The sequence below is a fragment of the Ctenopharyngodon idella genome, chromosome 14, assembly GCF_019924925.1.
Source record: "Ctenopharyngodon idella isolate HZGC_01 chromosome 14, HZGC01, whole genome shotgun sequence".
NCBI classification, from domain to species: domain Eukaryota; kingdom Metazoa; phylum Chordata; class Actinopteri; order Cypriniformes; family Xenocyprididae; genus Ctenopharyngodon; species Ctenopharyngodon idella.
The window spans coordinates 27935567-27951314 of record NC_067233.1 but is presented as its reverse complement, the minus strand read 5'-3'; the positions used below and the strand labels follow the sequence as shown (position 1 = coordinate 27951314).

Below are 15748 nucleotides of genomic sequence, written 5' to 3'. Positions count from 1 at the left end.
GATATTATGTATGTATATATATATATATATATATATATATATATTATGCAAGTCACATATCAGTAGGATTTTAGTACAATACACATTTAGATTTTATTTTTTCAAAGAAAGTGTTTGTTTTATTTCTCGTATCTTTTCAAATAACTGATATCCATCTCAAACAGGTTGGTTAAGTAGTTTGCCAGGTCTTCTTAGGTAAATTGAAAACATACTTAAAGAGATTGTGAAAGAAAAGATCACCATTTCATGCTTTTCATCTTCAGAAAGATCTTTCTTCGTCCCCATATCGCATGAGAATCGTGACTTGCTTAATAATGTGGAAAAATCTCTTTAAGTAGGTTTTCCATTTACCTAAGACCTGGTAAACTACTTAAACCCGTATCTAAAAAGATACAAGAAATAAAACAAACACTTTCTTTGAAAAACTAAAATCGGAATGTTTATTGTACTAAAATCCTACTGATACGTCACTTGCATAATAATTTGGAACACAGAGGGCCCTATCATACACCCGGTGCAATGCAATGCCAGGCGCGATGCAAGTGTTTTTTGCAGGTTTCAGCCTGATGCTGTTATCATTTTGACGTCCAGCGCCCACATTGTTTAAATAGCAAATGTACTCGCACCCATCTGTTCGCCCATGGGCGTGCTGGTCTGAAAACGAGGTGTGCTCAGGCGCATTGTTGGCGCGTTGCTATTTTGAGGCAACTGAAAACGACTGCGCCATTGACCAACAAAAACCTGGTCTAAAGTCAATGGCACAGTATTTTTTATTTTTTATTTTTTTGTTATTTAAAGGGCACGTTAGTAATATGTGGGTGCACAACGCGTGTACACTCTGCTTATTACACACACAGGGACGCGCAGCAGCACACAAACATTTTTAAATATTAAAAATAAAAGGATTCCTCTCTTTCCGCTTGCAGATTCTTCCATGTAAATAGCGAATATGCCATGCTGCAAGTGCAACTGGCTTTTAAAGGGAATGGGAGATGAGACTCTGATTGGTTTATTGTACGTTACGCCCAAAACACACCCATGACTCATTAAGAGAATAGGTACAACCCTTTTAGACCATGCGCCAGGCGCGCCTACCATTTTTTCCGCCGTTAAACTAGCAAAAGTGGATTCGGACATGCCCTATGTGCACCTGCGCCATGCACTTCAGACCATGTGCTTAGATTGTTAAAATAGGACCCAGAGTGTGTCTGTGTGTAACATTTTCTAAAATAAACATTTAATGAAAAATTATATATTGCTAAAAATACATTCTCATCATTCTTTTGTAGCAGAAAATCCTTGTTGAGCCCCAAAATGAGCACAAATGAACTGTATCTTTCAGTTTAGTTCTTTGGTCTATGAAATAATCAATGCTTATTACTTCTGGATGGAGAGAAATGCAGATCACAGTCTACACACATTACCGTTCGTTTCCTCTGTTATCTTTATAGCCACTGGTGGCGCCTTCATCAGAATTATGAATTTTCTTTGTCTGCACCAGTCTATTCAGATTTACCCACCCCTACACTGCACATAAAAAACAAAACACATCTCCTTCAGAAGATCTCTTCCTGTTTCAGTGGGCGTTTCTTGGCCAGAATACACAGCAAAGTGGATCAGACTTCATGGTCTGGCTATGCGAGACAACACACCTAGGCCAATGATCCCCAGCGTCTCTCCTCTGATCCGGGCCGCCCCAGACGCGACCTCTCGGATTTGTTCCACACTTTGGACCCGCGTGCCCTCCCGGAGAGCCTGGTGCAGCCAGGTGGTGCGTCGGTACAGGTTCAGGATGTGACACATGGTGGAGTCTGATGTCTCCTCTACTGAAGCTGCTGGCATGTTGCAGACTGCTATACCTGCAGATATGGAAGGGTTACGGTCAGACTCTTCATACAGCAAACACACACACACATACATTGTTATGCATCGTGTGCAATGTAATGGAAAATCTTCTTAACCATTACCTAAGTCTCCAGCAGACTTTATGTCGATATTATCAAAGCCGCTCCCAATGCGTACAATTATACGAAGTGCTTTGAACTTTTCCAGGTCCTCCCTCATCAGGGTGATGGTGTGGTACATGAGAGCACCCACTGCTTCATTTAACACCTGAGAGAATATACAGAAAATACAGTCAGTCTATGCAAAACAGATACACACATGTACAACAGCTCTGAATCTGAGGGGAAAAAATGTAGAAATGATTTTTCCAAAATAAGAGAAAATACAGTGAATAATAATCCTTACCCACAATTACAGGGGTTGGCAACCTTTTTGTCATGACATTAAGTGACTCCCCCACAGTGTATAAATACATATAACAGTATTTTGAACATTCATAATGGCTTCACGGAAAGATTAACACATTTTACAGTTGAATATCAAACATTACTTGATCAATCAAAAACTTATTTGATTAGTAACACAGAAATAGTGCAGTTTCACTAACAGGGCTTAGGTTAAGCCAGGCGTAGGCCTTAGTTCAATTAGGACATTTAAAGGTGCAGCAGGTGATCTAGGAAATGCTAACGTTAGCCTGCTAGCATTAAAAGCATACGATCCCAACCTCCCTGCAAATCTCCATCTAAAGCCACAACTCCTCCAAAACACTGAACGCATACACAGCTGCTCTCGGCAAAGCGTCACAAGAGAAGGAGGTAAAAATAACAAAACAATATAATAATAATAATGAACGCTTGAGAGCTTGTACCTGACTGCTGCAGATTCATTTCGGTATTGATACGGTTGACATGGAAACGCATAATTCCGAGTCTGAGGACGTAAACAGCTCCGGTTAGAACGTCACGGGTTGCCATCTCTTAATTACGGTAGTTATTGCATGAACGCAGCTTAAGCTTGTTGTTTTGATTCGGTAGGAACTGTAAAAGATGGCTGCTGTTTGTTTGTGGTGCTCCGTGACTGACGTCTGTCTACATAAACTCTGTTTAGCATGAAATGCGCTGATGACGTGTGATGTCTATGTGAACAGGGTGTGCAAGGTTGACGGTAGCCATTGACTTTCATAGTATTTTTTTCCTACTATGGAAGTCAATTGCTACCGTCAACTGTTTGATTACCAACATTCTTCAAAATATCTTATTTTGTGTTTAACAGAAGAAAGAAACTCATACAGGTTTGGAACAACATAAGGGTGAGTAAATGATGACAAAATTAAAACTATCCATTTAACTTGTGTGATACATCTGCTGTCTTGATCTGTGTCATGCTTTCAGTAGCTCCTGATGCACAGCAGTCACACTAATGGTTTGTCAGAGCTGTATGCTTTCATTGACTTGCACAGTTTGATTTTGACACTTTAATAGTATATAGCTCATAACTTAATAAAACAAGCTGTGTTACTATGAGGAATGATTACCTCGAAATGCAGATCTGTATGCAGGTGTGAGGTACTTCATCTGAATGAAATACATGCACCCCTCTCGCTTTTGCTCACATGCCGGCAATTACCCTTCCGTGCCATAGATTGCCGACCCCTGCGCTATTTTGTATTTATCAAGAACAATACTTTAATATTTTCAAATGCTCACAATGCAAGTTATTTGAAACTTGAATTAAATTGGCTCCAGTCTGCAACGCTGTGCATATTAATACTCTTTATTAACATGCACAGCATTGCAGGCTTGAGCCAATTTCACCCTGGCCAAGAAGATTAAGCTATGAAATGAGATTAATTTCAAACTCCAGGTTCTACACCTTCATATGGGTAGACATTAAACCAGATAAATTGAGGTCATTACAAAAAAATTCAAAAGAACTGGTTTAAAAACTGGCTGCATTGATATGGCTTTAATCCCAGTCCTACAGAATCACACTCACACATGAAGATTATTCAACTGCCATTTAAAGATCTGATCGCACATAAAAACAAACATGTTATATTCAACAAGTTATATTCAACCCAAAAAATTTAAAGAAAAATTATATTATATTATATTATATTATATTTGAGGCATTTTTATTTGAACACTTCAGAAACAACAATATATTATTTGAATTGTAGTATTTATTATTAGTGGTATTCATTGTGCTGAATTTAATTCATGCTTATTTTAATCAATATAAAATCATAAAATCAGGTGTGTACCATTGCAAAAATTCTACCAAGATGTAAAAATACTTTAGATGCATTAAACGTGGTTATGAGGTTATAATAATGATAGTAATGTTTTTTAAAATCTTAATGAGAATGTGGTTATGTTTCATTGTCATGAGCTAATTTGCGCTTCAGTAATCATGTTTTTACATTGTGAATCAGATTAGAAAAACCTGAGGTAGACTCTTTAAAGGACAGTATTATGATATTCACTATACGCCTGCAACGTTTCACTGTTAATATGACTCAACAAGATGCCACACTTTTCGTTTTCTGCTGATGACCAAAAACAAGAGCTTCACTGTGCAACTTCACTAACAAAGGGTTCGTGATGATTAATCAGTTTACTTGAAAACACTTGACATAATCTAATAAACCATCAAGTTCTGGAGTAACACACAACATAAGCAGATTTACCACATCATAACTCTGGTAGATGATGAAAAACATCATTTGGTTTGACACCCTTCAAGAAAAATCACCGCAATAAGCAATCAGTGTTTTTTATGAGCTACAACAGAATGAGATTTTTACAGCCATTTTTTTTTTTAGTTTTAGTAGACAATTTTCATGTCACTTTATCAACGGCTAATACTTTCTCTCCCAGACAGACAATTGATTTTCCATCTTATCAGAAGCTTGTTTGTCCATGTAAGGAGACTGTACAGTTTCTGTCCATTCAGTAGTGTCCGATTAAATAAGTTAAATAAGGAGGCTCTCTGTAGGTTTGTGGGAAGGGGCAGAAAGGGAGTGCCATCTGTCTGTGCCGGCCTGGGGAGTGTTCTTTGAGAATCAACCTGGCAGCCACCCAGAACCACACAAAACATGCCAAAAGCAATCGGCAGTTCAGCAGAAAAAATATGCGGGCCCTGGCTACATTAAATGTCTGAATGAGCATAAACGCATTCAGAGGGAGTAAATATTTATATGACATGGAATTAAGCGAATTGTGTTGAGAGGGAATGATTTATGGCTGGTCTTTCGTGTGTAGTCAGATGAACGAATGGAGCAAATGAGTTTAATTTAGGTTCATGGGTAGTGTGGAAGGGAAAACCGTCACTTAATAATACTGACAGCGGCAAATCAGGTTTTCTTCTGTGTACAAACACATTATCAAATGGTGCATTTGCTCTTGTTCCAGCCAGTAGTATTTGATATTTTTCAGCATTTATTAATCTAGGTTAATGTTGATTTCTACATGATCTAACATTTCAAATTGTATATTTTAAAATTAATTTATGTCTTATGACACAAATTAACAATGTACAATATAAATATGCAATATTTACAATAATGCACTAGTGTACACTAGTTTGGGGTAGGTACGATTTTTTAATATTTTGGAAAAAGTCTCTTATGTTCACCAAGGCTGCAATTATTTGATAAAAATTTAGTAAAAACAGTAATATTGTGAAATATTTGTACAATTCAAATGAACTCTTTCTATTTTAGTATATTTTAAAATGTAATTTATTCCTGTGATGCAAACTGACTCTTCAGTGTCACATGATCCTTCAGAAATCATTCTAATATGCTGATTTGGTGCTCAAAAAAACTTTTCTGATTATTATCAGTTGAAAAACTGTTGCACTGCTTCATATTGTGGAAACATGATACTTGTTTTTCAGGATTCTTTGATGAATTGAAAGTAAAAAAAAACAGAATATATCTAAAATAGAAATCTTTTGTAACATTAAAAATTTATTCACTGTCAATTTGGTTCAATTTAATGCATCCTTGCAGAATAAAAGTATTAACTTAAAAACAAACAAACAAAAAAAAACGTACTGACCACAAACTTTTAAACAGTTAGTGTAAGTAGAAATTAACATTCCCTAGATAAATAAATGCTGTAAAAATGGTTGTTCATCATTAGTTCATGATTGAACCTTATTTTAAAATACTACCAAATTTAATTTATGGTGCATATTTCTTTCAGACACATGACACTGGAGTCAGATAAAGCTCACTATTCATAATGATTGACAAAGAGCAACGTGTTCTTTCACAATGAAACGTCATAACATAGATCTAGTTATAACAAATGTTAAAGAAAATGATTGATCAATGACTGTGAGCAAGAGAGATTGAGAATGAAATAAATAAATAAGTACAGCTGGTAGGATGGCTGTGAGATTTCATCACGTTACCCAGTGAATTCATCTAATGAATCATTCTACTTATTTCTGGCAAAAACGCTCACAGCCTCATAAATATTACCCCATTGTGCAATCTACTTTTTTAGCCTGTGAGATGAAGTGCTTTTTCCATGTAACAAAGCCAAAGAGGCTCCATCATGTCGAGCCAGTGGGATCTATGATGAATTGCAGAACCATACTCAAACATATATGATATATTAATCTGTATGAACCAGTGATGAAAAAATACCACTCCACACAGATGTAATAAATCCACATGAACAGCATTCACAATGCGTTTTACTTCTGTGACGTGAAATATTCCTCAGAGAAATAGTGGGAATTAATGGCCAGGAATTTGTTTTATGCATTTGGATTTGATTGGCTGTGATATTATTAGTTTATGTTATTTTTCTCTGCCCATTATTTCAGAAGTGGAGAAAGTTACATTGTGAAGCTTGTTGCGTTGTTTTGTACAGCACTTTGCACATGAGATGCGGACAAAAATATTGTGGCCACAAATTATAGGGTTAATTCTGTCTTTAATTACTTATCCTCATGTCGTTCTAAACCCGTAAGACATTCGTTCATCTTCAGAACACAAACTGCGATATTTTTAATAAAATCCGATGGCTGTGAGTAATTATTGACAGAATTTTCATTTTTGGGTGAACTAACCCTTTAAGCCTTGCAATTTAAGAAAAAGTGATTTGAAACCGCTCACGCGCAGTAATAAAGCTGCCGCCGTCCTTGCCATTCATGTTAATCAAACAAGTCTCTCATTGCCCTTAACTAAATCACTTTTGTGAAGATTTTTTTTGTACACCATTTTTGTACATTTGATTACTTTATACAATTTATTTTGTATTTCTATTTCTAGTGCTTGAAGTTTAGTGCTCGAGTGTTGATGGTGAGCGACTATTCAGTACAGCTGCATATGTTTTGGATTAAAAGAGGAATAGACAATCTCCCCAAAATGCAGAAAAGCTTGACTTTATAAAAAGAATCCTGCCTTACCTATTTAATTAGGATGTAGGAAGGAATGACACAAATACTTGCTGAATATTATTCCTGATCATTTCTGTTTCAGACTACTCATTTTGTTCATTTAGGAGTTGCAGTGTTTCTATATGTTTTTGACTCAGTCACATATTGTACAATGTTTAATTACACCTTATGGGTTGTAATTATGTTCAATTTGATATTAAGCCTTGTAGGCTTTTTAATAAGCCATAGTATCCTAATATGAATATATATTGTTTTTAAAGGCCTATTAAAATATGTTCTCTGTAAAATTAATATTTGTTGTGCTTATTTATTTTCATTCTCAGTTAAAACCACAATCTATAGGATTACTGTAAATAACATATGTGGTATTACTTATCTAAAAAAACACAAAAAAAAAAAAACACTGACATTCAACAGAGAGCTTAATTATTAAAGCTTGAACATAAAGTTTGAAAGATCAGGATCAGGATCTGGATCGGTATCAGCCGATCATAATGACAAAAAAATCGGTATCACTAGCATCACTAAATCTTATCCAAATCAATTTAAAACAAGAATAATACAACAATAAGTTCTGTCATGAGTGTTTGGCATGGTAATGGATATGACAATGTTAATATATTTAGTCTTGGCAGAGTAGATCTGCTAATCTGCTGCTGTTGTTAGTTATTGCTGCTGCAGCAGAACAAGTTCAGATAGCGTACATGAATTACCCGTAGCAGATCTATACAGGTGGAGCTGGGGAAGATGGAGGGTTTCTGAAAGCGTGCTGCAAACTGCTATGTAGGCGCTGACCAAGTATTTGAAAGTTAAGCAGCAAGCTCATTGACTACTGATACAGCAGGAACCAATCAGCTGTGCGCTATAGAGAACGATATGATTACAAGCAGATTAAGTCAAGCACCTGAGCAGCCTGCGCCATCTAGAGTTTCATGACAAAACTTTGTATTAATTAATCCGAGAGCAAAAATGAACAAAGTGCTACCATACCAAAGTAAGTGACATTAAGTGCTACTTGTATAGTTACCTTCTCGTGGATCTCCTGGGTGGACTGGGCATCACAGAAGGCCACGGTGGCCACGTCCTTCAGGATGGGCATCTCCACCGTACAGTCCCGCCCATCCAGCAGTGCCACCAGAGGACGAGGGTGCATGGGCCCATTCATTATGGGAGGCCTGATGCCTGTAGAGAGAAATAAATCACATATGTTACATGTCTTGAGCTTGTGTTCAGGTGTGTTTAATATTGTCCGCATAGGCAAAGGGAATTTACTGTTCTAGTATCAATCTTTCTAAATGAATTGGCTCAAGGATTAACACAAATATTGAATGCCAAGTTTCAGATTCTAAAAATAAAGTGGCTCATAAACAGAAAAACACAACACTGTGTATGAGCAGTCGGTTGATTCCTGCCTTTATTGCTCAATATTAAAAATGATTTTCATGTTTTGCAGTTGTCATTACAGTAATACAGAGAGATTGTAGAGGTTTTATATCCACTCGTAAAAGACACATCAAAAGAACTAATGAAAAGAACAAGACCTTTCTTACATATAACTATACATTACTGGCAGTCAGTGACATTTTTCCCAATAAAATGGTTACATGATAACAGAATTAACTAGACTGTGATACATATATAATCAACCAGACACTTGATATCAAACTCTTTATAAGAGGACTGACTGATGACATCATGATGAAATACACAAGTGCTCATGTGAAATCAGCTTTGAGGAAAACAATGAATGATCTTAAAGTAACTGCAGCTAATGTAATGCAGATGATGATGTGTAATAATAATCTTATCCCAGTACCTCAAACTGTGCTGTTTCATGCTCCCCACATTTACTCATCTAAGACCACCAACATTTTCAGTCCTAAATTATCATTTTACTGTGATAACCCAATATATGCTGGCCATGCTGATAGATTTTGAGCCAAATATAAAAGCCACTCCAAAAGTGCTTATCAGCGGTCGGGTGCCCACTCCCATGAAGCACTGCAAATGACTCAATCAAGTCGGTTTTCCTGCACTCTCATACACTTATATATGGGTATGTATTTGAATATTTTGGAATAAATTTCAAATATATTAAATTGTATATTATCAATGACAATTAAATCAATCATTTTATACTAAACCTTTGTTTTTTTGTTCAATTACAGCATTCTCAATGCTTTATGGGAATGCAGTTCATTCACTCATAAAAAAGTACACACTCTTGTCTTTGTATCTGATTTTCGCATATTTTTGCTTTAAGTAAATGTTTGTAATGTTGATTCATCTCAGAGCTGGTTGGTTGGGTCAAATCCCTATGGAGAAAATAAATGGGAAAAACACTTCCAGAACCAAGGCTGCTGAAAAGGTGGGCAGTCACTGTTGCGCTGTATTGACATTGGCGATAAGTCTGCTGCTTGGCTAAGTAGCAGAAGTTAGCATTCTGCCTTCTGTCAGCGAAAAAATATCTACCAACAGAACAACAGTCAATGGATAATCAATTTATATACGCATAACACCATTCAAAATGTTGTGGTTGGTCTCTCTTATGCTCACCAAGGCTCCATTTGTCATCAAAAATACAGTAATATTGTGAAATATTATTACAAATTAAAATAAACTATTTTCTGTTGTAATATATTTTAAAATGTCATTTATTCATGTGATGCAAAGCTGAATTTTCAGCATCATTACTCCAGTCTTTAGTGTCACATGATCCTTCAGAAATCATTCTAATATGCTGATTTGATGCTCAAGAGACATTTCTTATTGTTATCAATGTTGAAAACAGTTGTGGAAACAGCATTTATTTGAAATAATAATTATTTGTAATATTATTAATGTCCTTTCTGTCACTTTCGATTGATTTAATGTGTCCTTGCTGAATAAAAGTCTTTAAAAAAAAAAGTTTGGTTTCACAGACAGGGCTTAGATTAAGCCAGGATTAGGCCTTAGTTCAATAGGACATTTAAGTAGCTTTTATAAACGCGCCTTAGAAAAACACATTACTGGTGTGAATCTTGAGACAAAACAATGACGCTGACATATTTTAAGATATGTCAGTACAAGTTGCTTTCAGTTAAAACAGCTCTAACATTTTAGTCTGAAATTAGTCTCAACCCCGGTCTCTTTCAAAAATCTTAATGACCCTAATCTTTTGAACAGTAGTGTATTTAAGAAGCTAACGTTTAAATATTTCAAATGCAAGATATTTAGTTATTTGTTAATGATATAGTGACAAAAGTACAATATGCACACCTGTGACCTCTCCCAATTTTACCATGTATAGCCTGGCAAGTGCAGACATGGTGTAATCATGCCCAAAAGACACAGACACACCCACCTTTATCAGCCCCACCCACTCCTGCTCTCAAGATAGTCTTTCACACTCTTAAACACACACACACACACACACACACACACACAATACACACGTTTATTCACAAACAAGACCTCTTTTACCTCTGTGAAAAGATTCCTCGCGTTCACGCATCCGTTCCCACACAGAACCAGCTGTTTTCTCCATTTGTAATGAAGGTGAACTTTTACAACCGTAAATTATGTGTTAGAGACATTTAAACTATCTCAGCAGGTTTCGGTTATCTTGTAACACAGCCTCTGTTATCTCCTTTTTCTGATTAGGACAAACTGCCAACAACGTGCAATAGATGCTTCCAAGCACACATAAAAGCCCACAGCTCAAATGCTACAATCAAGAAAAGCATGAAATATTTTGCTCATAAGAACAATCTTTGACTCTCTCCGTCTTTGCATGTAAAATCACAGCTAGGTAAATCAAGAATGTTGCGTTGGAAAAAAAACACATGGTAGTTTCTCGCACCACACCGTTCTGTCAAAATCCCTCGGCGCTCTGTTCATATTGCCCTGCCCCGAGGGTGAGCTAGATCTGTTTGAATTAGCTAGTTCATAGCAACAAGAACCAACAGGGTCAGTCGCACATGGCGTCTAAAGACCTCAACTGCCCACGGGCGATAATTCAAGCTGACATCCCCCCTTTGTTGTCTTGTGGTGAAAATGAAAGCCAATTTCAAATCCCAACCTCTCGTTCACCGTGTGAAAAGAACAAAACCTGTTTTTAATGGCAGTTTTGCTTGTCACAGAGTGAGCTGGGGTGAATCTTGTTTTTTTGTAATTTGTGGAAAGCCAATGTATTGTTCTCATCCAAGACTTCCTGGAAATGAGCACTTGGAAATTTTCAAAAAGGTGGAAAGGGAGTCACTTGAAAATTAAGTGTAATAATTTTATTTGTATTTAACTTTCATTAGCCAACATTCTTAATTAATCAATCAACCTAAAAATATGACCAAAAAAAAAAAAGATAAGGAATATTGCCCAATCAAATATGACAGAATTGTTTATTTTAAGATTAAATAGTTGCCCAATAGCTGTACGCAAAAGAACAGCATAACTATTTCCATGAAATCCTAAAAAAAACCTATTCTTCCTAAGGCTAAGTATTACTGTTTTTGGCCACTTCTAGAATGAGAATTTCCTTCGAAGAGAGCAAAATTAGGAAGTAAGTCAAGGCCGGAACTGGAAGCCACATTTCCACTGCACAATGTGCGGGAGGGCCATAGGAGAGAGAGTCATGTCCTTGCCAACCCCTCAAATTTTCCAGAGGGGATAGTGTGTGTTTTTTTTATCTTTCGAGCTCGGAAAGATTAATGCAGTTAATAAAGCGAGCCATCAAAGGTCCATAGCCCTGGCTCTCGGATGAATATTGTCTTCGCACGGGAAACAGAAAGCAGAAAGCAACCAATTGTACGTGGATGAATGGCTGAGATGAAAGATAATAGGAAAGAGGGAAAAGCGGAGCAGAGAGGAGGGGAGGAGGAAAGGAAGAGGGGGAGGGGAAGCCAGAATACTGTACGACAGCCGAACGAACGCTCAAATATTGGCACAGATATCCGTACAACACTTTCACGTGTGGCTCCATGCAGAAGGAAAGGTAAATGCTTACCTATAGGCAAGCCTTTGTTCAGCAAATGTGAGCTTCCCATCTCTTAGGATCCGCCTGAAAAATGAGCGTGTCTCCTCAGCAAGGCATTCACCAAAATCCTCAGCATATGGCGGCTACTTCAATTTTCTTATTCCTTCTTTTCTGTGAGTAGCTAGCTTAAACACACGCGCGCACGCGCTCCCACCCCTCCTTGTCTTTCTCTTTCTCTCCAACTCCCTCTCTCCCCCCCACTCCCTCACTTTCTATTTCGACTCTCTCACTCGGACAAACACGCATGCACACACAGAATGCAAGTGTCACTGCATTTATGGGAGTGGGAGAGCGAGAGAGAGAGAGGAACGAGTGTGTGAGGTGGCTACAAGAAAGACTGAAGAGGAATGGGGTGGAGCCTGTTCTCTCACAAAATTGATCTTTTGTTTCCTGAGAGGGGGCAAAAGAAAAAAAGATGAATGGAAAATTGCGAAAGAAAAACAACATCAAGGGAAGAAAATTGGCTGTGTATTTTCTTTTATTAAAAATATATTGTTTATAATAATTATTGTTTATGAATGTATTTTAGAATGTAAAAAAACAAAAAAAAAACAAATAAAAATTCTAAAATTCATATGTAACATAAAAATAGGGATTTGTTTGGTCACTTCTAACTATAGATGAATACTTATACTGAGTGAGAGTTAATTAAACGCCTCTGACAGTGATGGTTCTGGGTTATTTAGCTCTCAGAAAACCAATTACTGAATCCTACAGTCCTGAAGGGCAGCTCTGAGACGTCTCCAAAAATAAGTAAGTACGAACAGGGTCAGGTTTAGCCACTCACACAGGACATGCTCTCGTGTTAAAAAAAGTGGCAGAATAGTGGTGCGTGTACACTGTAAAAAATTATTTTCATGATTTGTTATTAATTAAAACATTTTTTCTTTTGTCAAATCAACTTAATTAATGTGGTTCAGATAACATAATATTTTGAATTTCTGTTGATTAAACCAATCGCCTTCATTGTATAAACTCAATTTTTTTATTTCAATGAACTCACTTTTTTTCAAGGCAACCAGCTAACTTACTTTTTTTTAAGTTAAGCCAACAATTTTTTTTTTTTTTTTTACATTGTATGATGTCAGAAAATGGAACAATAATTTGCCCCTGGTTTAGGGGTGAGTGATACGACCAAATTCTTATTTCACGATATGAATTTTTTTTATATACATCACGATATAGTTATTTTTGTCTCTTTTTTTAAATAAAAATAAGAAAAAAAGAACAGGACAAATACAATATAAAAAAAACAAAATGAATTAAACAAATGAAGTTTTTCAGGTACAATAGGTTTATTTAACGCAGTTAGAATTGGTACAGAAATTTAATAATCAAATGTAAAAATAAAATATTCTTCACTGTATGAATTAAATAGAAATTTATTCTTATTAAAGCTAAACAAAGTTATTCAGTCAAGAGCAGTAAGTTATTTTCTCTTCTATCTGATTCACATTTATGACACTGAGCAGCAGGTTTATTAGGCCAAAGACCAAACGCACGGACACACATCCGGTTTACACCCATAACATGAATACTCCACACGATGGGCATTCTGACATAACTGCGTGTGTATTCGACCATTCATGCACAATAAGACGCGAAAAACAGCTAAATTCGTGATTGCATGCTGAGAGACGCAGCTTTCTGTGCACACACTTAAAGGATTAGTTCACTTTCAAATGAAAATTAGCCCGAGCTTTACTCACCCGCAAGCCATCCTAGGTGTATATGACTTTCTTCTTTCTGATTAACACTCTCTGAGATATTTTAATAAATATCCTGACACATCCGATCTTTATAATGGCAGTGATATTATAAAATATCCATATTTAACAAGTTATGAAGTAAAATATCTAGCTTCCGCCAGACCTGGAGGAAGCTAGATATTTTACTTCATAACTTGTTAAATATGGATTTTTTTTTTTTTTTTTTTTTTTTTTACACAAACGCATTGCTTTGCTTCAGAAGGTCTTTATTAATCTCCCGGAGCCGTGTGGAGTACACGTTTATAATGGATGGATGTGGATGGAAGCACTTTCTTTAGCTCATACTCGTGGGTCCCGTTCACTGCCATAATAAAGCTCGGATGCGTCAGGATATTTATTAAAATATCTCTGAGAGCGTTTATCAGAAAGAAGAAAGTCATATACACCTAGGATGGCTTGAGGATGAGTAAATCTTGGGCTAATTTTCATTTGAAAGTGAACTAATCCTTTAATCTGTGTCAGACAGCGCAAGCACCGCATTGAGTTCATTTTCACTGCTTATTGTGCTTAATAACACTTTTTAACATCGAGCACGTCCAAAATTCACGATCGCATTCTGAGAGAGGCAGCTTTCCGTGCGCACACTTTGGCAGTGTGCCAGTCAGCACGAGCACCACACCATGTTTCTTTACAGGATATATTGCACTTATAACTCTTTTTAGCATCAAGGACGTCACGCTCTTTATATTCTCATTCATGCGTTTTATCACTCTGAAGTGTCAATAGTGCTGTGATACGCATATATGTTTACATACCGCGATATACACGGCAAAATTTCTAACGCTAGACATTTTATAAGGTGGTAACGATATATATATGTCATACCGTCCAGCCCTACTTCAAGATTTTCCTTTTGGGTTTTATAATGGGTTTTATAAAATCCCATAGGTAACCCTTTTTTAAAATAAAGCCTGTGGTCAACATAATTTGACAATACTTTGACGTTTTGTTCTACAATGTACACTACACACACTCACACCCCAAACTGCCTTATCTAGTTACATATTAAAAACATAAGTTTTCAAAAGTGAACATAACTGAAATAACTCTAAAACCCCATAGGAAAATCTCAAAGGAACCTGCGGCAAATTAGTCTTCTGGGTTCTGACATCATACCTGCACCACTCTAGACAAAACGTAGGTGTCTTGAGACACCTAGAAATGTGTGGAAAAAAAAAATCTGTTTGAAAGTGTTGTTTTTAATAGCCTTATCACCACTTTTATCACATTTTTTAAAGTCATTCTAACCGTTTACTTAATGAGTCATTTGCTTTTGGTGGTATAACAGAATCTGTTAAGCATCTCCTCCAGCTGCAACATGCATCATTTGTCAGCTGATTCATTTCGATAAACTCACAATCCTCATCGAAGCTATGATCAGTTAACACAGGCCACATAACCCATGATCCAGTACTATGCAAATGTGCTCAACCACAATTTGTCAAAGGATGTTACAGCTTCAATACAGCTTAAGCTCTATAAACACCATTTGCATGCTGCTGATTGCCACATACCTTAGTTTGCAACGATAAACAAAAACAAAAAAACATTTACAGTAGTACTGCACTTACAGTGGAAGTCTAGATATTCTGGAGGTGCTTGTGGTGTGGTGATGTGGTGGGAATTTTTGTTAAAGCACTTACACTACCGTTCAAAAGTTGTTGTTTTTAACACATATAGATCATAAGTGACAGTAAAGACATTT

At 36.5% G+C, this 15748-nt stretch overlaps 1 protein-coding gene across 3 annotated transcripts in view; it reads right to left on the bottom strand.

Moving 5' to 3' along the window:
- LOC127494069 (C-terminal binding protein 1) overlaps positions 1-15748 on the bottom strand; it is a 29667-nt gene that overhangs the window by 7274 nt on the left and 6645 nt on the right. For 2 of the 3 annotated variants that reach the window (XM_051859659.1, XM_051859657.1), the window contains exons 1-4: positions 12245-12621; positions 8291-8445; positions 1968-2112; positions 1653-1859 (exon numbers count right to left, since the gene is read on the bottom strand). In XM_051859659.1, the coding sequence (XP_051715619.1) occupies positions 1653-1859; positions 1968-2112; positions 8291-8445; positions 12245-12284 (547 nt within the window). In that variant the 5' untranslated portion in view covers positions 12285-12621. Of the gene's footprint in view, positions 1-1652; positions 1860-1967; positions 2113-8290; positions 8446-12244; positions 12622-15748 lie in introns of those variants that run through there. The other variant, XM_051859658.1, reaches the window with a different exon arrangement.